Consider the following 26,683-nt stretch of genomic DNA (forward strand, 5'->3'; position numbering starts at 1 on the left):
TCCTATAACAGAGTGATCAAACCTATGCAAATACTTCAAGTGTGGCTTCACAATGTCCTATGTAACTGTAACATAACTCAGTGCCCTAACTAATAAAGGCAGTGTATTAAATACCTTCTTCACTACCCTATACACCTGGGACAACACTTTTAACGAAATATACACCTTCCCTCTTAAGTTTCTCTACTCCATAGCACATGCCGGGCCCTAGCATTCACTGCACAAGTTCTACATAGTTACATCTCCCAAAATACAATACCTAGCATTTATATGAATTCCAAGCCTTTTGCAAATCCTCAGCCCATATACTCAGTTAATCAATAAGCCCTTGTAATTTTTAAACCATTCTACACTATCTCTATAGAATATTTAAATGTCTATGTAGACTGGACATGGAGGGAATGTTTCCAATAGTGGAGGAGTCTGACCGAGGGCTCAACCACAGAGTACAAGGATGTCCCCTTAGAAAGGAAATGAGGAGGAATTTCTTTAGCCCGAGGGTGTGAATCTGTGGAATCCATTGCCTCAGATGGCTGAGGAGGCCAAGTCAGTGTGTATATTTAAAGCAGGGGTTGATAGGATCTTGATTAGTAAGGGTGTCAAAGGTCATGGGGAGAAGGCAGGAGAATTGGTTTGCCATGGCTGAATAGCAGAGCAGACTCGATAGGCTGAATGGCCAGATTCTGCTCCTATATCTTATAGTCTACTATATACAACACCGCCTATTTTAGTACCATCTGCAAACTTATTGACCTTTCACATTTAAATTGTTTATAGAAGTTACAGACAAGAAAGTTCCCATCACCAACTCTTGTGGCCATACACAGGATACAAGATAACAGTCTGAGAAATGATCCTTGACCTTCACTCTCTGCATCTTATCACTGAGCCAATTATGAATACAATCTCCTGTCTTCTCCTGGCTCCACTGTGGTCTAACCTTCCTGACTAATCTGCCAGGAGGAACCTTGAAAGAAGCTTTTTTGAAGTCCATTCAAAGACCTTGCTAAAGTTTTGTAAACAATCAGTACTATCCACAGAGCACAGGCAGGGGCCTGCTGAAATGGTTTGCAAAGTGCAGTGACCCTGAAACTTTCTTGTGTGTATCAGGCAAACATAAGAGAATAGAGGCACGTTAATTGGTCTACATCAAACCAGTCAACAATGGCACCATTTTGCAAGGAAGCTTGCAGACCAGACTGATACTGAAACATAGCACACCAAACACAGTCACAGGTTTATTTGATCTATCAGCAGCTAAGATATTTGTGTACTAAAAGTCACTCCTCACTACTCTAGTTTTGGGGACCTGGAATTTCTGTCCTCAGAAGCTTTCAGATCATCCTTGTGAACTAGTTTATCCCAGGAAAGGCTTATGAACTTTTGGAAGTTACTCCCATTGTAGCTTTATCAGACTCAATGTTGAAATGTAGCTATTGAAATTGTATTGAATTACCTGCAGTTACTGTGCTCAAGAATATAAAAAAAAATGATGTACTCTGTGTTTGGGAGACTCTACTGAGAGGGTCTCCAGGAGACTAGCCTGTTGTGATGAATATAGACATGATGAATTGATATCAACTTGTTTCAGTGTCTGTCTAGTGACACAGTTCACAGTCACAACATTCACACTGATTAACTAATTAAGGACAGCCAGTGTGATTTGATAAATGTGATATTAACATTGTAGTTAAGAGGCTTGGTAGGGGCCATGCAATTTGTGTTGTGTTAATGGACTTAAATAGTATTTGATGAAGTGCAACAAATTACATTTGTTACCAGAAATGAACCCAATAAGATAAGAGAAGCAGGAGTAGTATGGACATAAAATTGGCTAAGGTTTTGAAAAGTGTTGACTACAAAAGTTATTCCCATCTGATAGCAATATATGCATATGTGAAATTTGCTTCCATTAACTTTAATGGAACTGAAATTGAGAAGCAGAGCACAATATGTCACGCTTCTGTAAAGTGCCAAAAATGAGAAGTTTTCTCAGGAATGCCTGATTTTGGACCAAAGAAAGATAGATGGTTGGATCAAGGAGATTAATATGGACAATTATTATTCATAAAAAGAGCCATGGCTTGTAAAAAGAAATATGACATGATAAATCAAAGTAAATTCTGGATGAGCTCGAGCTGAAGTATTATATTCAGACCAGACTAGTACTGAAACTTAGCATATTTTACTTTAGGAAATAAGCAGTGTGAAGGCAGAAACATAGATATTATTTCAGTATTTGCATTGCTTTACTTTTAATTCAAGTGATTTTTTTTTTCTAATAGTTGAACAACTGATAACCAGAGGGATTAGTCTTATGGTGCTGGCAAAATAATCAAAGGTGATGTCAAATAACAACTTTTTCAGAAAAAGTGATCAGGATTCACAATGTTTTAACTGACGAGTAGGTGAATTCAATAGTAGTTTGATAACTGTTTTTAGTAAAGAAATTTCAATAATAATAGGAAAGAAGAGATCAAGGGAATAAGAGCCTAGTGGCCACATCCTACTGTGATTACAGTTCTGAATTTTGACAATCTGATAAATTTCTGAATTTATTTTTCTGACTAGTCTTGGAACATGAGGACAGAACAAGTATCAGGAATGTAGAAAACCCTGATAACTGTACAAACTCATCCTTTTATTAGGTCTAGTCCATCGGAGCATCCAACGGCAAATGAAGTGAAGCAATGCTCCTAATGGAGTTCTACTCAACTTGAGAACTGAAGGATCAAGTATGGAGATTCAGCTAACACTGGTAATGATTTTATGTTGGAAGAATTACAAATTAAACAATGTCAAAAATGAGTTAGGAAGAGATTTTTTGAGGTATGAGATAAAATATTTTGGGAACAGAATTCTTTCAGATGAAATATGCAATCCTAATTCTTAGCAGAGAGTGTCAATATTGGATCTTCTGACCTCAACCTCTGATCCAGTACAAATCAATCACCAAGCGTTTATAAATTTATGCTCCCTTTATACTGGGATAAAACCGTTTCCCTCATGTCCCTTGTCATTGAACAAGGTTATGCATTCAGATTCAGTGATCTGGAAAAATAGATGGATCTGAGACTAAAGGTTCACAGGTAATTAAATGCAATGCTGGATTACTGGTTGGACTTATGAACACAATAAAGAAAATTCTGAAGAATGGGGTGATGTGGATAGGACAATGTTAAATAGAACCAGACAGATTCCAGAAATTAAAGGTATAGTGAAAGGGGTCAGTGATTCAAAATTATATCTAAGAAGATGGGAGAGCTGTGAGATAAAGATAAATATAAAGATAATAATAAATATTGGCTTTATTTGTCATGTGCATATTGAAACAAACAGTGAAATGCATCGTTTGCATCAAATCAAATCAGCAAGGATTTTTCTGGGCAGCCATGGCCACAACTGACCCTAACCCATAGATCTTTGGAAGGTGAAAGGAAACTGAAACACCTGAAGGAAAACCCATCTGGTGGTCATGGGGAGAACGTACAAACTCCTTTGCAGAAACCAGTAGGAATCAAATTCCAATCTAACAGCTGACGTGCTGTAAAGCATTGCGCTAACCGAGAGGCTGTGGAGATCTGAACTCTCTCCATAACGAATGCAGTGAAGACTTTAGGGTGCACGTGGTTGAGACATGATCTATACTAACTGGGCTGCAGAGAAGTCAAACAAAACCCTCTAAGATCCAAGACCCTTAAACCACTCCAGAAATATTCAAAATTAGCGATATGTTTAAAAATAGCATCATAATCAGAATCAGAGTCAGAATCTGTTTATTGTCATTGACATACTGTATGGCATGAAAGCAGCAAAGAAGTAACAAGTTACAATAAAAAGTAAATCAATAAAAAGTACAAAAGAAGAATAGTGAAGTCATGTTGATGAAGATTCTTGTTGAAGTAGATACGGTAAACCTGCAGGAAGAATTCTATAAAGAACTCAACTTTGAATTATCTGCTGATTTTAGTTTCCTGAAAACAGTTAAGTCACAATAAAAGGCATAATTATTGCTCATACCCCAATCGCTGCCCTCATTGAGTTTGCCCCCATCCCCTGCTCTCTCAGGTTGATGTTCCACTTTATGAATATAGCCTGGTAGAATTTACTCTGTTAGAGCAAAATCCATGAACAAACAACTGTAGAAAAGTGAGTTGTTACTAATCACTTACCATTTTCCAGAATTGCAAAATTGATAATATTGCTTTTGTCAGTCTGGTGCTCTGTTACGACAGAGGTAAACTCGACGTTACCAACATTCAAGATAGCTGCCAAAATACTGTATATGTTCTCCAGTTCCTGAAGGGAAATGATTATAGAATTTTAGTGCCTTCAGGTGATATCTTTCCACAAGTGAACACATTTGATTTTTTAAAAATTGTTCAAACATAAATAAATAAGAAATAAGAAATGAGCAAACTGAAGGGTATGCTGAATCATTATCTGTTGTTCTATTTAGTTCCTAAAAAGAAAACTGGTGAATTGGTTTATTAATGTCACTTCACTAAGGTGCCGTGAAAATCGTTGTTTGCATGCCATCTATACAGATCATTTCACAACAGTGGCTCATTGAGGTAGTACATAGAAAAACACTTACAGAATGCAGAATAAATTGTTATAGTTACAGAGACAGTCTAGTGCAGGTAGGAATAAAGTGCAAGACCATAGTGAGGTGGATTGTGAGCTGAAGAGACTATACTATTATATTAGAGGAGTTTTCAATAATCTTATAGCAGCAGGATAGAAGCTGTGCTCGAGCCTGGATGTATGTGTTTTTGTATCTTCTGCTTAATGGGAGGGGGAGAAGAGAAAATATCTGGTGTGGCATGGTCATCATCATATTGGTTGCTTTACTAAGGCAGTGATAAGTGTAAACAGAGTCCATGGAGGGGAAGCTGGTTTCTGTGATGTGCAGAGTGCGTCCACAATTTTCAACAGTTAGTTGTGGTCATGGACAAAGCGGTTGCCATATCAAACAGTGTAAATCCAGGTCAAAGGTGCATAGATAAAGGAGATATACATGAAGTAGTGATGGTGAGTTTCTTTGGTCATGGTATCTGTATAGTTGGACAGGACTGGCTATATGTCATGTTCACTTCTCGGAACTTAAAGCTCTGAACCCTTTTGATCTTGGCAGCATCGATCTAAAAGAGCACAAGAATCACTCCTCATCCTGAAATAAGTGAGTGCTCTTTTGTTTAGCTGACATTGATCACGACACCATGGCACTAGGCTCTCCTTCCTGTACTCTAAATCAGCAATATCTGAGATTCTGTCCATTACAGTTGAGTCAGCTGCAAACTTGCAGACAGAGTTAGAGTAGAATCTAGTCACCTCCACCATGAATATTATCAGTGACCGAATCTACACAGCCTTTTCAGCTGGAGAATTCCAGGGATTCTCTACTGTGATGAGAGACCTTGACAAGGATGGCTTGGACCCAAATGCTGGAGTATCTAAGGCTGGGATCAAGATACAGTCTCAAACAAGATCGAAAAACTGAGCACGAAACAGACGCTGGATGAAATCACCAGTAGACTTACAATTGAGCACTGAACCTATGTGTTCCTTAAATACTCAAGTCTTGGTACCCAAGACATGATTATCAATTAGCAGGTACATCCTCAGCCCTTAAGGAGGACGTGCCAGCTACCTGTACTCCAGGGCGTTACAGCGTTTATATCTCGGAAACTGGCGTGTTGGGACCCCCACTCCTATGGCAGACCCCTGACAGCCCTGGTTGCTTGGAGAGGTGGTGTTGGTAAACATGGATGACAGTTGGATACAGGATGTCTCTTTCCGGCATCCAGCACCATTCCTCCGGTCCGAATCCCTCCCAGTCCATGAGGTATTGTTGAATACCTTGAACAGTACATGAGTCCAGAAGTCTTTTCACCAGGAAGACAACCCCCTCGATAACTCTGAGTGACAGGGCCGATGGTGGTGGGGCTAAGGGGCTGGTGCAGACAGGTTTCAATTTAGGGATGTGGAAGGTGGGGATGATCTTTAGGGTCTTGGGAAGCTGCAAGGTGTAAGCCACTGGGTTTACCTTCCTCAGGATCTTAAACAGACTAATGAACTTGGCACCAACTTTCTTGGTTCCAATCGGAGTAGCAAATCATGAGTGGACAGCCAGACTTGTTGCTCAGGCTTTAATGCAGGTCCCTGTCAGCCAGAGACTCATTCCACCGAGATGTAGCACTGAGCGTCATAGGAAGTCATTCCTACCTGTGGACGTTAAACTTTACAACTCCTCTCTCAGAGTGTCAGACACCCTAAGCCAATAGGCTGGTCCTGGACTTATTTCCACTTGGCATGATTAACTTATTATTATTTAATTATTTATGTTTTTATATTGCTATATTTCTTCACGATTCTTGGTTGGTGCGTCTGTGATGAAACCCAATTTCCCCTCGGGATCAATAAAGTATGTCTGTCTGTCTGTCTGTATTATCCTTTAGTTTGCCTTGGTCTTCACTCTTCGGGTAGAGGCCAGCAAAATCTCTCTTGCCCTCATCCATTTCTTCTTGTAGCATTGGCCAAGACCCCAATTTCGGCTCTTGTTCTGGAAAGAGAGGCGGAGGATAACCAAACTGGCACTTGAACAATGGCCTCCTGTATGCCAAGTGCTGTAAGGTGTTGTGGACAATCTCTGCCCCATCAAATGGTCACACCACTCATCAAGTCTTTCAGAGGCCAGGCATCTTAGGGTATGTTCTAGATTTTGGTTGGTCCACTCCTCCTGACCATTGGATTGCGGGTGAAATCCAAAGGAAGGGCTTGCTATTGTCCCTATCAGTTTTCAGAAAGCCTTCCTGAAATGTGATGAAAACGGTGGGCCACGATCTGAAAGAATGTCAACCGGAAATCCATGAACCCTAAAGACATGGTCCAGACAATCTCGGCCATCTCCACTGTGGAAGGTGGCTGCTCCAAGGCAATGAACTTGCAGGCTTTTGAAAACCGATCAACAACCACCATGATGACTGACTTCCCTTTAGGTGGCAGAAGACCCATGACAAAGTTCATGGAGATGTGTGTCCAAAGTCTTTTCAGAGCTGGCCGAGTGTCAATTCCCCAATGAATTGGTGTTACCGTCCTGGCTGGGACAAAATGGTGGTAGGCTGTTCCTCTCATTCCGGTTTGTCAGACGGATGGGACAGGGCATCAGGCTTCTGGTCCTTAGACCCCGACCGATAGGTCAGGATTAAATTAAACCAGTTAAAAAATAAAGACTACCTGGCCTGCCTGGAATTCAGCCTCTTGGCCTCCTGAATATAGGCCAAGTTCTTATGGTCAATCCAAATGATGAAAGGGTTCTTGGCCCTCTCCAGCTAGTGACACTATTCCTCCAAAGCCAACTTAACCACAAGAAGCTTGACCTCGCTACCTGGCAAAGAATGCACATGAGTGCAATTTACTGTTCAAAGGTGATCGCTGAGACAGACAGACATACTTTATTGATCCTGAGGGAAATTGGGTTTCGTTACAGCCGCACCAACCAAGAATAGTGTAGAAATATAGCAATATAAAAACATAAGTAATTAAATAATAATAAGTAAATTATGCCAAGTGGAAATAAGTCCAGGACCAGCCTATTGGCTCAGGGTGTCTGACACTCCGAGGGAGGAGTTGTAAAGTTTGATGGCCACAGGCAGGAATGACTTCCTATGACGCTCAGTGTTGCATCTCAGTGGAATGAGTCTCTGGCTGAATGTACTCCTGTGCCTAACCAGCACATTATGGAGTGGACGGGAGACATTGTCCAAGATGGCATACAACTTGGACAGCATTCTCTTTTCAGACACCACCATCAGAGAGTAGGTGACAAAATATACCGCTACCAAGATGGTGGCGCGACGCAGCTTGCAGCAGCCACTCCAGAGCTGATTATCTGTTATTTGTTATTTGTGAAGCGGGGTGCCATGCGCAATCATAATCAGATGAAAAACGGATGTGGGAGCATGGAGGAACATCTGAAAATCTCCAGGAAGACCTTCTTCTTCGTTGCTGTTGCTGCTGTGAGGTCCGGGACTCTGCTGGGAAGAACAGGCCCCCAGTCCTCGGGGCTGCGTTGCCGATGGCCATTGGTGGGGCTGTCTTAATACGCTCAGCAGAGGATGGTGCTCGGAGAAGCTGTGCCAGAGGGGATGGTCGGAGGCTCAGAGGTTCGATGGACTTGGAGTCCGCTGCGGTCAGGTCACTTTCACTGTGTTCTGCATCTGTGAGGCTGGGTCCGGCGGCACTTTCATTGTGTGCTGTGAGTGGGGCGGCACCGTGGAAGTCCATAGCGGGGGTATTCCCTTCTGCCACCGGCTTGAGATGACGAGTCTATTGGAACCTCAAGGACTTCTGGAAACTGTGTGATGGTTTCTTTCGAACTTATAGTATTTTAACATCTTTGGACTATTTTTACTGTGTCCATGGTCTGTTTTTTTAATCAGTTATGCTATTGTTTGCACTGTTGTAACTATATGTTGTAATTATGTAGTTTTGTGCAGGTCTTGTAGCTTTTGGTTTTGGTTTTGTTTGTCTGGTGGGATTGGAGCTCCTTTCCGGGGAACACGCTAAGACGGTAGCGCGATATTAATACGCAGCAGCCTCTCTGGACTCTGGATTGGGGATTGTCAAACGTTATGTGGATTTTCTGGTGTAGTCTGTTTTGTCATGCGTTTTTGTGATAACATTCTGGAGGAACATTGTCTCATTTTTTAACTGCATTGCGTTTGTGGTTTCTAAATGACAATAAACTGAATCTGAATCGGAATCTGAAAATGGTACCTACTCTGCTGTGTGAGGTATCTACTTCTCCAATAAAAGGAAGATCCTGGTTAGAAGAAACCAACATGGGAGCTGTTGTGAATCACTCTTTAAGCTCTGCAAAAGCAGCCTCTGCTTCAGTGGTCCAGATAGAAGTACCCATGCATTTCTCAGTTAGGACCATCAGTGGAACTGCCTCAGAGCTGAAGTTCCTGATGAGGATCTGATCTTGCAAGTATTAGATAGGTCTATTGAGGAATATAGGGTAGCAAGAAAGGAGCTTAAGAAGGGGCTGAGAAGAGAAAGAAGGGGGCATGAGAAGGCCTTGGCGAGCAGGGTAAAGGAAAACCTCAAGGCATTCTTCAATTATGTGAAGAACAAAAGGATGACAGGAGAGTAGGTAGGACCGATTAGAGATAAAAGTGGGAAGATGTGCCTGGAGGCTGTGGAAGTGAGGGAGGTCCTCAATGAATACTTCTCTTTGGTATTCACCATTGAGAGGGAACTTGATGATGGTGAGGACAATATGAGTGAGGTTGATATTAAGGGAGAGGAAGTGTTGGAGTTGTTAAAATACATTAGGATGGATAAATCTCCAGGGCCTGATGGTATATTCCCCAGGCTGCTCCATGAGGCAAGGGAAGAGATTGCGTAACCTTTGGCTAGGATTTTTATGTCCTCATTGTCCATGGGAATGGTACCGGAGGATTGGAGGGAGGCAAATGTTGTCCCCTTGTTCAAAAAGGGTAGTAGGGATAGTCCGGGTAATTATAAACCTGTGAGCCTCACGTCTGTGGTGGGAAAGCTGTTGGAAAAGATTCTTAGAGATAGAATCTATAGGCATTTAGAGAATCATGGTCTGATTAGGGACAGTCAGCATGGCTTTGTGAAGGGCAGATCATGCCTAACAAGCCTGGTAGAGTTCTTTGAGGAGGTGATCAGGCATATAGATGAGGGTAGTACAGTGGATGTGATCTACATGGATTTTAGTAAGGCATTTGACAAGGTTCCACATGGTAGGCTTATTCAGAAAGTCAGAAGGTCCCTGAAATGCCTGAGAAAAATGTTATGGACTTATTTCTTTCCATTAATCCACTAGATAAAGGTTTAATATCATTTATTTGAGATAAATTAGCAGCCTTACGACGTGCCCCTGTGGATAAAATTAAAATGGCATGGGAGCAGGATTAAATACCTCCTTATCTGATGAGACTTGGGACTCAATTCTCAAATCGGTTAATTCAACCTCTCTTTGTGCTCGCCATTGCCTTTTACAGTTTAAGATTGTTCATACAGCCCATATGTCTAAATCTAAATTACCTCGATTTTACTCTAACATTAGTCCGCTTTGTGATAAATGCAAAAGGGGCGAGGCCTCTCTCATTCATATGTACTGGTTTTGTCCTAGCTTAGAGAAATTTTGGAAAGATGTCTTCATAACGTTATCATATATTCTGAATCACCACCTAGAACCAAACCCTTTAATTGCTTTGTTCGGTTTCTGGGGTGAGACAGATTTACGTCTGAGTTCGACTAAGTGTCGAATATTATCTTTTGCCTCTCTCCTGGCTAGACGTTTAATCCTCCTTAGATGGAGAGATGTTGCCCCGCCCACGCATGCTCAATGGCTTAACAACATTATGTCCTACTTAGACCTTGAAAAAATCCATTATTCAGTTCTTAATTTGGATTTAAAGTTCCATAAGGTCTGGGGACCTTTTATTGAGTATTTTCATAACCTTCCTCTTAACTAAGGTTTTTTTTTCAGTCCCTTGCTTTCAGCTCCTTTTTCTTTTGGTAGTAGGCATTAATATCTTCTGTTGCTAAGTGTATTTACAGTTTTGGGGGTTTCATTGTCCTGATTTATATTCTCTATTTTGTGTTGTGGTTGGTCTGGAGTTTTTTTTGTGTTGCGGGGCTTGGGGAGGATACTAATTTTATTTGTCTTCAATTTGGGTGCTTTTTCAATTATCCTTTGTATCATATTGTTATTGTATGTTTATTTTTGCACTGTATCAATGTTCTTCATTTTGATCTGGGGTTTTTTTTATCTGTAGTTATGTAGAAAATGTATAAAAAAACTAATTTAAAAAAAAAGAAAGTCAGAAGGCATGGGATCCAGGGAAGTTTGGCCAGGTGGATTCAGAATTGGCTTGCCTGCAGAAGGCAGAGGGTTGTGGTGGAGGGTGTACATTCAGATTGGAGGGTTGTGACTAGTGGTGTCACACAAAGATCTGTTCTGGGACCTCTACTTTTTGTGATTTTTATTAACGACCTGGATGTGCGGGTAGGAGGGTGGGTTGGCAAGTTTACAGATGACACAAAGGTTGGTGGTGTTGTAGATAATGTAGAAGATTGTTCAAGATTGCAGAGAGACATTGATAGGATGCAGAAGTGGGCTGAGAAGTGGCAGATGGAGTTCAACCCGGAGAAGTGTGAGGTGGTACACTTTGGAAGGACAAACTCCAAGACAGAGTACAAAGTAAATGGCAGGATATTTGGTAGTGTGAAGGAGCAGAGGGATCTGGGGGTACATGTCCACAGATCCCTGAAAGTTGCCTCACAGGTAGATAGGGTAGTTAAGAAAGCTTATGGGGTGTTAGCTTTTATAAGTTGAGGGATAGAGTTTAAGATACACAATGTAATGTATAAAACTGTATAAAACTCTGGTTAGGCCACACTTGGAGTACTGCGTTCAGTTCTTGTTGCCTCAGTATGGGAAGAATGTGGAAGCATTAGAAAGGGTACAGAGGATATTTACCAGGATGCTGCCTGGCTTAGAGAGTATGGATTATAATCAGAGATTAAGGGAGCTAGGGTTTTACTCTTTGGAGAGAAGGAGGATGAGAGGAGACATGATAGAGGTGTACAAGATATTAAGAGGAATAGACAGAGTGGACAGCCAGCGCCTCTTCCCCAGGGCACCATTGCTCAGTACAAGAGGAAATGGCTTTAAGGTAAGGGGAGGGAATTTCAAGGGGGATATTAGAGGATGGTTATTCACTCAGAGAGCAGTTGGTGCGTGGAATGCACTGCCTGAGTCAGTGGTGGAGGCAGATACACTAGTGAAGTTTAAGAGACTACCAGACAGGTATATGGAGGAATTTAAGGTAGGGGGTTATATGGGAGGCCGGGTTTGAGGGTCAGCACAACATTGTGGGCCAAAGAGCCTGTAATGTGCTGTACTATTCTATGTTCTAAGTTAGCATACCCCAGGAATTGTTGGACCTGTTTGATACTGGATGGTGGTGGCCACTCTCTGACTGCCTGATCTTGGTATGGTCCATCTCAAGATTACCACTACAGATGATGATGAAATCCAGAAATGAAACAGTCGTCACATGAAGCTCAGACTTCTCTAACTTAACATGAAGTCCATAGTCTAGAGGACTCTTTAAAATGTCCCTGATGTGAGCAATGTGCTCCTCCATGGACTTTAGATGATTAGGATATTATTCGAGTCGACGAAGGTATACTTATGGAGAGTGTCCTGGAACACATTGTTTATAAATGCCTGGAAAACAGCCGGGGTGTTCGCAAAGTTGAAGGCTATAAATGGTACTCATAGTGCCCTGTCAGTGTATTGAATGCTGTCTTCCACTCATCACCCTCCCTGATATGGACCAGATTGCAGGCACTCCAGAAGTTTAATTTTATGAATACCCTCACCCCTTGGAGCATCTCGAAAGCCGTGTTCATAAGAGGAAAGGGTAGTGATTCTTGGTCATAGTGCAGTTGAAACCCCTGTAATCAATGCATGGCCACAGGCTCCCATCTTTCTTCTGTATGAAGAAACCCGTGCCAGTGGGTAAGGTGGAGGGCCGAATGAAGCCTGTGGCAAGAGCCTCCTGTGTATCTGCCACCAAGGTGCTTCTCTCTGTGCCTGAGAGTGCAGACAATTGCCCCCGTGGGGGAGAAGTACAGGCAGCAGGTCTGTAGCACAGTTGTAGGGTTGGTCCGGTGGAAGAGTCGAGGACTTTCCCTTGTTGAATACCTCCTCTAAGTCCTTGTAAACGGGAGATTTTGATGCATTTAGATTTTCTATCTCCTCTGGACCTTCCTTCAAGAACAAGTCCTGAGACTTCTTTGCTGACAGGGGTGACTCAACAGGATTCAGAGTCCTCTCTCTGAGCTGAAAAAGTTCATCCATGGAAACAGTGGTCAAATCAGAGTCCGACTCCCTATCTGTATCCACAGACAATGGCAGTGAGGGGTTACAGAAGGTTCTTGCACCCCCAGGAATAGGCTTCGAGGATCAGCGTAAAGGAGTCTTTCCCTTCCTTGTGACATTGTGGCTTGTTCCTTTCTGATTAGCAGCAAGTCTTCCAGACTGCTCAAACATATCCTTGGTCTTCTCCTGACCTAGAAATTCCCTCTCTCTAGCTCCTGGGGGTTCTTATTAGACTGTATAAAGCCCACTGGCCAGAACCTGTTTGTCTGCTCTTGAAGACTGGACTATGTCTCCAGAAGGCCTCAGGTTCCCTGGCACTGAAGCCTGTCCCTTTATTGGTCATTGATCATGAGAGAGTCTGGGTGTTGGAACACTACACTGTAAATAAAGCTTCTTACAATGACTGAACGAAGCAATAATTCTTCCCTCTCTCCAGTATCCTTGGCCACCCTTGGGGCAGCTAAGGATACCCTATGATCAGGGGTGTAAGTGGAAAGTCGATAATGTAGAAATTAATGTCGTCTGCATGATCCACTATCCTCATCTGCAACACCACAGTCTGTTGCTGGATCTGCCCGGAAGCTAGATGTTGGCTGTCCAAGACAGTTGTGGGCAAAGACAGGTTCAACTCTTGCAGTGGTATGTCAAATCGACAGGCAGTACCTAAATCCAGAAAATTGCCCTCTGCCCCTGAGTCCATAAAAGCCTTCACCTGCCTCAAGTTCTTACCCAAGCTGGACTCCCCCTTGAAACCATGAAACCAGAATCCTTGGGATTGGCATCATGACCGTTACTGTCACTGTCCTTCCAACACTGCTTAGCAGTTTCTCAGGTGGCTGCAGCTTGGGACTTTTGGCCCACAGGTGACATGCTTCCCCACAGTAAAAGCCGCAACCTTGACTTTGACACTGGAACCTCTCATTGGTAGAGTCTAGTGCAACCGACTTGCATGGGTTCGACTGGATCTTGATCGGGCGATGGGCTGATCGTGGTCCGAGGTTGGGACTGGAACCATGGTGTGTAGGAACAGGGCTCAGACCAACTATCTTTGACCTTCTGAATTTGTTCCACTATTGCTCAGCTGGATGATTATCGAGACAGATGGACTAGTCGATAAGTTCTCTGTTGGCTCTTCCGAGGCGAGGGTACTCTTCAGTTTGTCTCAGAGTCTGTGGTGGTATAGACTGGCCAAGGTCTCCCTGTTCCAACCACTCTTCAGTGCCAAGGTCTGGAATTTGATCACATAGTTGGCCGCTGACCATCCCTGTCGAATTTTCATCAGGCGGACTGAGGTTCAGCTGGCTCCAGTGGGCTGATGGAACACCTTGGTCATGGAGGCCCTGAATACCTCTGAATCTGGGCAGAACTCTGACCTGTGCATGTGGCCCAAGCCAGGGGTCTTCCAGTTGGGGGAGAAATAATGAAGGCCACTTTTCCTCACCCCAACAGGAACTGGGATGGCTAAAGTTCAAATACTAATGAACATTGGATCAGGAAGCTGCGGCAAGAGCCCTCTCCGGGGTTAGAAGATGTATGACTCTGGAGCAGGACCAACTAATTCTCCCAGGTGACTCTGACTTCTTCCTTGCAAAAGTTGATCAATGGCTACCTGAAGGTTATCAGTCTCCAGGCACTGTGTGGCTGGTCACAGACTGATACCCTGCTGGGTCCACATTGGCTCAATCGTACTATGAAAAGAATCCTTGACAAGGATGGCTTGGACCCAAATATTAGAGTATCCAAGGCTGGGACCGAGACCCAGTCTCAACTGGGATCGAGAAACTGAGCATAAAACAAACGCTGGTAGGCTTATGTTCAGGTGTTCCTTGAGTATGCAATTCTTGGTGCCTAAAACATGATTATCAATTAACAGGAACATCCTATGCTCTTAAGGAGGCCACACAAGTTATCTGTACTCCGAAGAGTTAGAATGTTTAAATCTCGGAAGCATCTGTGGTTGGAAGCATCTGTTAACAATGACCTATGGAAAGAAGTTCTCTTTATCTCTATCTTGAATACCTGACCCTTTGCTTTGAATCTGTTCTTGACCCTTGGTTCTATTAGCTCCACATCTGCTGCGTGAAGTGCCCTAACAGTTTTATGGGTTATCATCTCTCATTCTACTTTGGAGGATGCAGTAGCAGTAGCAGAATGTGTATAAGGTGGATTATACGTTCTCACCTCGACGGTGAAACCAATAACTTTGAAGCACTGTTCAAGAGCTTCAAACTGGCTTTTGTAGAAAAAGTTGTTTACTATTTCTTCCATCGTTATCTTCTCATCTTGCAGATATCTAAAAGATGTCAAAAAGGCATAGTGTTCAAAACTGATACAAGTTCAGAAAAAGAACGAAGAGTAAACATTTTGAACATGTAATGCGCTTTAAGTTTTCACTGCTAATGTAACGGTTTCTCTGTAGCAGCAATGTTTGGGTTATGGCTGGAGATAACAGGACTGTGGATGCATGATAGCCAATCAGGATTTTGCTGCCTTGTCTTGTGAACCTGGAAGCAGTTGTTTTCACAGGCTTTTGCTAGAGAGAGGGAGAGAGATGAAGAGAGAAGACACGAATGGAGAGATTTGGTAGACTGCCAGATGGAGTGGACTCGGAGCGAGGGTCCGAAGGGCAGCAGTAATTGCTGGTGGTCAATGGAGACTGATCAATCTATGAGTGAGCTCCAACTTTGTGCACAGACTGTTTAATAAGATTTGGGCCATTTTTTTATATTTTCATTTTTTACTAACCATATAGTCAAAGTAAGAGTTATAAAGCTTAACCATTTAATTGCATATTGTGTACTGTTAGTTATTTTGGGGTACTGATTTGTAACAGGGGACACCATGCAGCATCCACCCAAACAAGATTTCTTATGTTATCACCCCCTATATTAAGCTGCTAGGTGAAGTGAGTGTTACAAACATATATTGGTGTAAAAACACTACAAAAATGGTTCTGATATCTCAATTTATGTTCCAAATATAGATTATTTCTTGTTTGGAGAATCATATACAGTCCAACGGTACATTAAACAGAAACATTGGAAGATTTAGAGAGGCATGGTCCATACCTGTGACCCAGAGATAAGGTCACCTAACAAGCACAAATAAAGTAAGCCTCATTATCTTTGCTGCTGGAATGTTTTCACACAGAGCATTTTCCACTCGTCAGGTAATCAGATCACAATAAATCACACCACTGTTATAAGAATATCTTTTCATTTAAAGCTTAATGTTAGAGTCTCAATTTACAAAATTACCTTGGAGGTTGTCCCTTGGATAATTTATAATGAGCAAGTTTGTCTTTCTGTGCCAGACCAGCATAGAGATAGTAGAAAATATGGAAATTCTTCTCACCCCTGTAAGATAATTAAAACATGAGATAACATTATAAAATCCCATTTTCTCTTTTTCCACTGGCTGTCCTCACCGTTCCTTTACTGCATGCTCTACCTTTTTCTTCTATAAAATCCCATCATCTTCAGTCATTTTTCACTTCCACAATTACCTGTCAGTTTCTGACACCATTCCCACTCTCTCCACTCCCTCAATGTCGTATCATTCCCTCACCTGGATCCACTTATCATCTGTCAGCTTATATTCCGCCTCTTCTCTCCCCCTTTTCTCAACTCAGGCAAAAGCTCTTAACAGAAAGCAATAACTGTCCAGTTCACTTCATAGATGCTGCTTAACCCTCTGAGTTGCTCCAGTCTGGTGTGGTGCTATAGAATCATAGAATGGTAAAAAGCACAGGAGGCTATTCGGCCTTTTGAGCACCCCAAGTTGTCCCAATGGGTACCCTTTCCCCGTGGCCCAGTATTTTTTTTCTCATGAGTAATGATTCAATTCTGTTGAGGGCACAATTGAAAGCTCCTCTACCATACTTTGCCATTCCCCTCCAGGAGCAACCTGTCCACCAGGTATGAAGTTTTTACTTTTGGCTCTTTTGCTAATTGCCCGAAGACTGTGTCATTTGGTTCTCTACAGCAAGCTGTTCCCTTCTATGTACTCTGCCTAGAGATCTTACAATTGTGAACATGCTTATCACAACTCTGTTCAGCCTCCTTTGCCCCGAAGAGAACAATCACAACTTTTCCTATTAACTGTGTACAGACCTTAATCACTTGGAGAATGATGTTGTTTGAAGCACATTTAACTGAGATGCTGAAAGCTTATGAAAAACATTAGCAAAGGTTTATTTCAATACTCACGGGGCTTGGTGGATGACTCTTGATTTTTCAAGCAGGTACTCTGAGATCTGAGCTCCCATGACTGTCCCTCCACTGGTGAACCTCATTTCCAAATACTTGCCAAACCTACTGGAGTTGTTGTTGATTACTGTGCAGGCATTTCCAAACGCTTCAAGCAGGTTATTCACCTGAAGAATCTTCTCCTGTAGCATCCTGTTATTGGTCTGTAAGATATTCTGTAAATTAATTACTGCAAAAACTCTTAGCAACAGATTGAATAAAAGTATTTTCCTCAGCTTATTTTTGAACCTTTCCTTATTTAATTTTTCCCATGTGTTGATAGCCCAACTTGAATTATTCCCCTTCAAATAACAGAGAGTAGAAATGGATGTCCCTACAGCTGTCACTAAAGTTGCTTCTTTTCAATAGCAGCAACACAACACTGAAGTAGCATTGGTCTCCGGAACAGGGAAAGAAATGGTAGGAGCTTCATAAAGCTGTAATAATAATGAAAACATACCATATAAGATTTACTAAGCCTTAATTGCATTTCTTAATACAATGCTGAGGTAAGGAAAGGTTTTGCTGTTGAATTTATCAAGTTAAGAAATCTCAGATAGAGTAAAAGGATTATCATGTTAGAATTTCTACTTATCTTGATTTTCATTTCATGACTATATGAAAAATCAGTATGAGTCAGTTTGAGTTTTGTCCCATGTTATTTTATATATATTTCTGTGTCTTTGATCATCTATGTTTATGAAAATGACTTGCTCAGTTACGCAAAGTGCAGGATATTTATAAGCACCTGTGGAAACACACTTTAAAAAGGATCAGCTGGCTTCAGAAGGGAAAATATAAACAGGAAAAAGACCAAGGAGGAAGTACTTTTCATTCATTAGTTTCTTGCAAAAAGTTGATATATTTTGAAAAAATTATTAAATGGGACATTAAGAGTTAATAGCTGTTCTCTACACATTGTGTTTAAATTGTTAACATGCATGGAAAACCTTGTGGTAGAATGCAGTGAACTTTAACCTTCCACATTAAGGGTTTTCCAGTACCATAGACAATCAGCTAGCCACCTCACCCCATTGCCCAGAAATTCATTCCCAGTGGTTTCCCAGCCAATGGTTTAAAGATGATAAGAAAGCAACAAAGGATTACAAAAACGAAGGATTGTTGCAAAGTTGGACGAGAAGCTGTATCTGGTATTAAGTCATTAATACTGTTTCTAAGATTGGTGCTGTGATCATAACTTTGATGTAACCATCAGAAAATCCTGTTAGAAATGTTGCAGGTTGACATTTAAGGTTATAGTTGCATCTAAAACCATAATTAGTTCTAAGCAATACTTTGTTTACCAGGACTGAATGTCACATGTTGATTCATCAATATCCTTAGATCAGCAATTTAGCATGATTAGAATGAAAAATATATTACAATTCTGCAAATTAGAATCCAGTATCCCGTGTAACAGGAATGAACATGAATGTATTTGTTTGCATCACAGAAGCTGCCTATTATATTCCAGTTCTGTAATCATGTGTTACTCAACATTTGAAATGGAATCAAATTTCAGCTGAAATCTAATGCACAACCGCTTATTTGCTGTGTGCTTACATTGTCTATGTCAAATACATTGCTTCTCCTTTATACCAGTATTAATTTATACAATATAGTGAATGGATTTCAATGTAGAAGAGGGTTTGACTCTTTGTAAACTAATTGGGCAGGAATACCATAGATAGGGTGCTTTGCCAGATTTGCAAATGCCCTTTATTGCTCTCCACTGATGCGCTGAATCTGATAGCTTTGCTGATAGTTAGGTTAGGTTAAAATCTCACCCTTTCACCCCTCATGCAAGCAGTGATTTATCTGAAGAATACGGTACCTTTCCAAGGACAGTGAGTTGCTCTACTAAAAAGTGGGTACTTTCGGTCTTTCCTGCACCACTCTCTCCACTGATCACAATGCACTGAGACAGATAAGGAAGACACATTAGTTGCTGTAGAGAGATACCCACATCACAAATGGCATGAAGAGAACAGAAAACATAAAATTGCACAAGATGTATTTGTTGTGGAATTACAGATACCTGATCTGAGTTGTAAGTGATCATAGCCTGGTAGGCAATGTCTGCCACGGCAAAGATGTGGGGTGGATTGGCTATCCGCTTTGCTCCAGCATACAGCTTGGAATGCTGTTAACAACAAAATAGAAAAGAGTAACACTGTCAGTACCAGTTTTCCTGGATGATACTGGAAATGGAATCAAGTGAACAGATGATTATTATTAGTTACTAATTAAGGATTTGATGCAAACACAAATCTCTTTATTCATTAAAATAAACAGTACAGGTGCAGGCCACTCTTCCCCATCGGTCTATCATGACATTATCCCACCGGTTATTCACATTGAAATATCCTTGTTTTTCTCTTTCATGTATTTATTTGGCTTCCTCTTGAATACGAATTCCAAATGCAACTAGTGTTTGTTCTCAATTAATGAAATTATTACAATATTTTCATTTCCACTAAAACAAAACACACACATATATTCCAACACCACTACAAAATGTCTGCACTCGTATCTACTGTGATGAAGTACTTTGAGAGGTGATTATAGCTAGAATGAACTCCTGCCTAAGCAAGGACCTGGACCCGCTGCAATTTGCCTATCACCACAATCGGTCTACAGCAGATGCGCTCTCACTGGCTCTCCAACCGACCTTGAATCACCTGGTCAAAAGTAAGTCAGGGTGCTGTTTATTGATTACAGCTCAGTGCTCAGCACCCTCGGTTCTAATCAACAAGCTCTCAAGCCTGAGCCACTGTACCTCCCTCTGCAAATGGATCCTTGACCACATTCTATGCGGATTGGAAATGACATCTCCTCACTGTCACTCAACTCTGGTGTTGCTCAAGGATCATGCTCAGCCCACTGCTGTGTGGCTGGGCACAGCTCAAGCCCCATCTATAAAGTTGCCAATAACAGGACTATTGTTGGCAGAATTTCAGATAGTGATGAGGAGGCGTACAGGAGTGGGGTAGATCAGCTGGTTGAGTGGTGTTGCAACAACAACCTTACACTCATTGTCAGTAAGACCAAGGAACTGATTATGGACTCCAGGAAGGGAATTTGAGGGAACATGCACCAGTCCTCACCTAGGGATCAGTAGCGGAAAGGGTGAGCAATTTCAAGTTCCTGAGTGTCAACCTCTCTGAGGATCTATCCTGAGCCCAACATAATGGTACAATTATAAAGAAGGCACAACAGCAGCTACATTTCAATAGGAAACTTGGTATGTCGAGACCACTCACTGTCTGGTATGGAGGGGTCACTGCCCAGGATCAGAAAAAGCTGCAGAATGTTACAAACTTGGCCAGCTCCATAATGGGTGATATCTACTCCAGCATCAAGGACATCTTCAAAATGCAGTGCCTCAAAAAGATGGCACCCTCTGCAATTCTTTTGTTAATTTTTGCATCATTAAAATGATTGTTCAATGTCCAAAATCAGCAGGGTGCTGGTGAGTTAATGCTACTCCATGATAACATTTTCTACCACTTAGATCATAATTGGGAGTAAAATGGATGATAAGTCATCTGGATTATACTTGTCCTGAGTATCACACTCAAAATGCAGGAGGAACTCAGCAGATCTAAGGAGAGGGGTTAACAGTCAATGTTTCTGGCCAAGACCCTTCATCTGGACTGGAAAGGAAGGGGGAAGAAGCCAGAAGGAGGAGAGGAAGGTGAAGCCAGGTGAGATGGAAGGTAGGTGGGTGGGGGACTGATGAATGAATGGGGAAGCTTGGAGCTGATAGGTGAAAAAGGTGAAGGGCTAAAGAATAAGGAAACTGATAGGAACCGGGTTAAGAAAAGGAAAGGTACTAGAGGGAGGTGAGGAGAAGGGAAGGGGTAAGAAGGGAGCCAGAATAGGGAATGAAAAAAGAAAAAAAGGGGTGGGGAGGAGAAAATACCAGATGGTAGAGAAATTAATATTCATTCCTATCCTGTTGTTTTCTAAATAGGGCAGTCCTAGGCAATTTTCTACAACTTGAGAATATGCCAGCATTATAACAAACTGGAACAGCTTAGGTGGAGTCATGGTTATTTCCATCCTGAAAGTATTCAGCACCAGAGATGGAATGATTTCTAATGCATTCTGCTTCCATTGTTTTGTGCAAGTGTGCTTTTACCGCAACCTTTGTGGGGCGGCCCCTCATTTGAGATAATCCTGACGCTGCTTCTAATACACCCTTCTGAGACAGGGCAGGTGCTTGGTGTGATGAAAATCAACAAGTAAACAAAGAAGATGAAAGAGACTGATGGATTAAGGAAATCCAACATTGTTGAGGTCTCACATCAAGCTTCATCAGAAGGGGATTCACAATTGCCCACTTGTCTTGTAGTTCCATTACTGCCAGGCCCAATGTAGACTATCAGTGCTTCTGATAATATGAACATTACTTCCCGCTGACGTTCTAAAGCATATTTTTCTGAACGCAACACTATAATGAAAGAAGCATTAGAATGAAATGCCCTTCATACTTCTTATATTATTTTACTTTTATTTAGTGATACAGTGCAGAGAAGGTCCCTCCAGCTCTCTGAGCCATGCCTCCCCAGCAACCCCCACAACCTCAATTAACCTGAATTTCATTACAGGGAAATTTATAATGACCAATTCACTGGTATATCATTGGAACCAAAATGCTTGGAGAAGACCCATGCATTCCACGGAGAGGATGTAAAGTATCTTATAGAACAGTGCTAGAATTGAACTGTAATAGTTTGCACTATCTGCTATGTTACTGTGGTGCCAAACCCCATATTCTCTGTGAACACAAAACTCAGTCAATTTCAGTTTTGAATGTATTCAATAACAGACCTACTCATTTGGTGTGGAGAATTTCAATGAATTCCCCATGGTTTGAATGTATACTCTATCTGACCTCTGCTTCAAGCATCGAACCCCCTTTCCTTAAATTATACCTTCTTGTTCTAGCTTCTCCAACCAAAGGAACCAACCTTGCAGGATGGCTCTTATCAAGCCCCAAACATTTTGAATAAGATCATCCACAAATAAATTAATACCAACATATTCTATTTAATGCTATAGGATGCTAGAAGTTAATCCCTAAAATGATCACACTTTATGAAAGCAGCAATATATGCCCTGTAAATTTTTGTTGTCATGTTCTCTACGTGTAAAACTTTGTAAGATTACTGACCAACTGGAGATTGATGGAGTTTGGGATCTTGGTCTTGTGATCTAGGAATGTTTTTGGTCATGGTTTTACAGCCCAGAAACAGGCTCTTTAGTTACCATATCTACATTGACCATCAAACACACATCTACATTCTACAATTCACATCTCACCTCACCGTTAACTTCACCAACTCAATTTCAACCACATTATTCTCCTGTCACTGACCAACAGAGGGAGAAAGTTACATGGTCAGTCAACCCATGAACCAGCATGTCTTTGGGATGAGGGAGGAAACTATGTAAAGCAAACCCATCACTCACATTTGTCATGAAGTTTGTTCTTTTGATGTGTCAAAAGGCTGAATTTGGCTCCCATGTCTTATGGTTTTATATTTAAAGAGGAAGTTGATAGGCTCTTGATTAGTAAAGGCTCAGAGACTTTGGGATGAAGACAGGAGAATAGGGTTGAGAGGGTTAATAAATCAGCCATGATGGAATAACAGAGCGGACTAATCTCTTATTGTCTTATTTGAAGAACATGCAAGCTGCACACAAAATCAGGATGAAACCTGTAAGAAAACAATGCTAACCATTGAATCACTGTGACACTCAGAGAGGCCCCCTTTCTTTCCATTTTCAACAGGAAAAAAATGTATTTGGTGCAATTCAGGTCTTGGCCATCCTTTATATTAGTGTTACAAACATGATGGAAGTGAGCCTAACCTTTAAGTTTGGATGCACCCTAGCTAAATCAATCCCCGTGGTGTTTCTGCATCCAGAAACTGAAGTGGATGTTTTGGGCAACAGGATACTACTTTTTTTGAATCATGACTGTTTGTCAAAGAATTCAAGAGTTGAGAACTATTTCAAAAATTATTTTTGTTTCTATGGAGAAATTGTACTTCTGTCTGAGCTAGAGGATGTTCCACACTGCCAGCAAACCTGTTTCATGTTTCCATCCTTGCTATTTTAATTTTGGATTTTCAGAATCTGCACAATTTTGCTTTTATAAAAGAGACATGAGAGGTGTAAACACAACGGGTGATGACTCATTCCTATCACAAGTTTTGGCAGATATAGGGCTGAGCTGAAACTTGACTATTCAGATAATCCAGGTCATATAAACACATAATTTTCTGTAGATGCTGGAAATCTTGAGCAACACATACAAAATTCTGGAGGAACTCATCAAGTCAGGCAGGATCTATGAAGTGGATTAAACATTTGATGTTTCTGATAGTCTAGGTGCTTCCCCAAATGCTGGTTCCATGCTGTAGAAGGGTTGAGTTTGTTATAGAGATGTTAATGTTCATGTCCCTTGATCTGGTAATTACTATAATCATAGGTCCTTTGCCACATCTTTTCAGGTACCAAAAAGAGCATAACTGTGATATTGATCAACTCTCCACTTCCAACTTCACTCAGCCATTGAGAAATACAGACTGCAAAAGGAACAGGTTCATAAATTTCCCACTCAGGTACAGCTGACCTTACAGCAAGGCGGCAGTGGCATCTTTGCAAGCATTTACACAGTTGGACGTGATGTGGAATTGCCATAGAGGCAAACAGGATAGCTCCACTAACTTGATGCAGAAAAACAAGCAAGAAAGTTCCAGTTTTCTCATCATGTTGTAGTCAGTATAACCCCGCAGTTGAGCTTTGCAGATGAGAAAGCCTCAGACTGGAAGTTTAGACAAGAGAGACTGTGCCCTAAGCTGTCTTTTTGAAAAAAGTTCTGATTCTTCACAGATTATTTTCCTTGGGAATCCTTCACAATGGACCATTCAGCATCTCTCCGCATTGCCGGTGATGCTTGCTTAGCTGGATAAATTGTAAGAAGGTTTGAATCTTCACTGCATCAGTTTTCATGTGTGAATGTAATGTAATATTAAAAATTAAGAAGAAAGAGAGGGGGATTATGAAATATTCCAGGCAGACGTGGTTAAGATTTACCTAGTGGCATTTCGTAACTATACTAAAGGCAAAAGTATAACTGGGGTATGTGGAAGGATCATTATGGACAACAAGGACTATCTGAAGATTGAACGTTCAAGATTAAGTTAATTTATCATGTGTACTACTGAAGTCCCTGCCACTGCCCAGGTCATATCAGGCATTTTAGCTCATGTTATAAATGCACCTTATTTTTAGTGAACCTGCTGGTGGTAATGTTACTTTCTGGGTTATATGTGTTGAGTTATATGAATTATGCTGTGTACTTTGGTCTGGAGGAACGTTGCTTCATTTGTTGGTAAAAAATTGAATGACAATGAACTGAATTTGAGCTTGAAGTGTACAGTGAAATGTGTCATTTGCAGGGGCTGGCCCATAGTGTCCACACATTCTGGCGCCAACATATTATGCACACAATCTATGTGGGGAACTTAAAGGTAAAAGTGACATCCTAAATTAATATATAATACAGTATTCACAAAAGAATTAAAGTTTGTCATTGGAGAACTCAGCTAGGTGAAAGATGAAATTCTATTACAAGTATTCACAAATAATGAAGAGGTACTCAATGTCTTAGCCAGCCTAAAGGTTGATAAATCCACAAGACTGGATAAGATTTATGGGAGGCAAGGGAAGAGATTGCTGTAGCTCTAGGTGAGATGTTTAAATTTTTGCTGATGATAAGTGAGGTAAATCACCAGAGGACACCATGTGTGGCTTCCTTTTCAAAAAGGGTAACAAACAAAACCTTAGCAATTACACACCTGTGTGCAGATCATTTATAGAGAAAAAAGGTTCTGAGGGACAGGAATCACTTAGAAAGGCAGGGACAAACTTGACTGAATTTTTTGAGGGGGTAAGCAAGTGCTTTGAAGAGGGCAGTGCAGTAGATGTGGTGCCCATGGATTTCAGTAAGGTTTTCAACAAGATCCCACATAGGAGATTGGTTCAAAAGGTTAGGGCTCATGGGATTCAAGTCAAGTTGGCAAACTAGATCCAGAATCGGCATGGCAATAGGACACAGGAAGTGATGTTAGAGCAGGGGTTCCCAACCTTTTTCATGCCATGGATCCCTCCCGTTAACTGAGGGATCAGTAGACCCCAGGTTGGGAAACCCCGTGTGGGTCATTTTTGTGATTGGATGCCTGTGACTAGTGGTGTCCCATGGGGACTGGTGCTGCGATTCTTACAGTTTTTAACATATGATTTGGATGTGGATGTAGAAGGAATGATCAATAAGTTTGAAGATGACAAGGAGATTGGTGGAGTTGTTGACAATGTTTGTTACAGAGTGATATTGATAAAAAGGGATGAGAAATAGTAGAAGCTGAGAGGTGATGGAATTTGAAAGTAGTAGAGGTTAGAACATATATCACGAATGACAATGTCCTAGGGAATACTGAGGAAAAAAGGGACCTTGGTATGCGAGTCCATGGATCTTTGAAGGTGGCAGTGTGGTTAAGAAAGTCTGTAGGACTTCAATAGTCAAAGCATTAAATGCAAGGAGGTTCAACTTTATAAACCTTTTGTCATACCCCATCTGGAGTACTGCATGCATTTCTGATCACCACACTATAGGAAAGATTTGTTAGTGCTGGAGGGGGCACAGGGAGAATTCAACTTAACATTGTCTGGAATGAATTTTTAAGTTTTGAGAAGACACCAGAGAGGCTAGGTCTGTTTTCAGTGAGTGGAGGAGATTAAGAGGAGATTAAGGAATAAAAAATTATGCGGATTAAAGGTAAGATTGAGTGTAGGAAACACTTCCCCATATCAGAAGTGAACAAAACCAGAGGACACCAAATCAGGTTAAGAGGAAGTTATTTAGTGGGGTTCTGAGGGGGGCATTTTTTGGTGGATAACTGGAATGCCCACTGGAAAGAGTGATGGGAGGAGAGATGATAACAGAATTTGAGAACGGTCTAGACAAGCACTTGGAATGTCTCAGCATCGAAAGCTATGGGCTAAATGGTGGCATATGGAGTTAATACAAAACGGGATTGTGAGCATGGAGGAAAATGAAAAATAACTTCAAAAAGATATAGACAAGCAGAGTGAACTGTCAAGAGCATGTCAGATGGAATAAATGTGGAAAAATGTTGGGTCATCTACTTCAGTGTAGACGACAAAAAAGAATATTAAATGGTGTAAGAGAGGACAATGTTCAAGGACACTTAGCTGTGCTTGCGTTCAAGTCAATGAAGGCTAATATGCAGGTGTAGCTGTTGGAAGGAAAACTAGTATGTTAACCTTTATTATCAGAGGATATGGTAACACCCATAAAGGAACCTTATTTGAATTATTTAGGGCCTGAAAATGCCACAATTGGACTATTGAGTGCAATTTGGTCTCTTTACATAACTAAGATGTATTTGCTACAGAGGCAGTACATCAA

General features: G+C 41.3%; 1 protein-coding gene across 1 annotated transcript in view; it reads right to left on the minus strand.

The window, feature by feature from the left end:
- Positions 1-26,683, minus strand: part of myo3a (myosin IIIA) — a 243,667-nt gene that overhangs the window by 151,505 nt on the left and 65,479 nt on the right. Inside the window, exons 8-13 of the mRNA XM_059971447.1 lie at positions 19,217-19,321; positions 19,013-19,096; positions 17,140-17,342; positions 16,189-16,287; positions 15,113-15,224; positions 4,173-4,299 (exon numbers count right to left, since the gene is read on the minus strand). Coding sequence (XP_059827430.1) covers positions 4,173-4,299; positions 15,113-15,224; positions 16,189-16,287; positions 17,140-17,342; positions 19,013-19,096; positions 19,217-19,321 — 730 coding nt within the window. The remainder of the gene's footprint in view (positions 1-4,172; positions 4,300-15,112; positions 15,225-16,188; positions 16,288-17,139; positions 17,343-19,012; positions 19,097-19,216; positions 19,322-26,683) is intronic.

This window comes from Hypanus sabinus, chromosome 6 (genome assembly GCF_030144855.1).
Source record: "Hypanus sabinus isolate sHypSab1 chromosome 6, sHypSab1.hap1, whole genome shotgun sequence".
NCBI classification, from domain to species: Eukaryota; Metazoa; Chordata; class Chondrichthyes; order Myliobatiformes; family Dasyatidae; genus Hypanus; species Hypanus sabinus.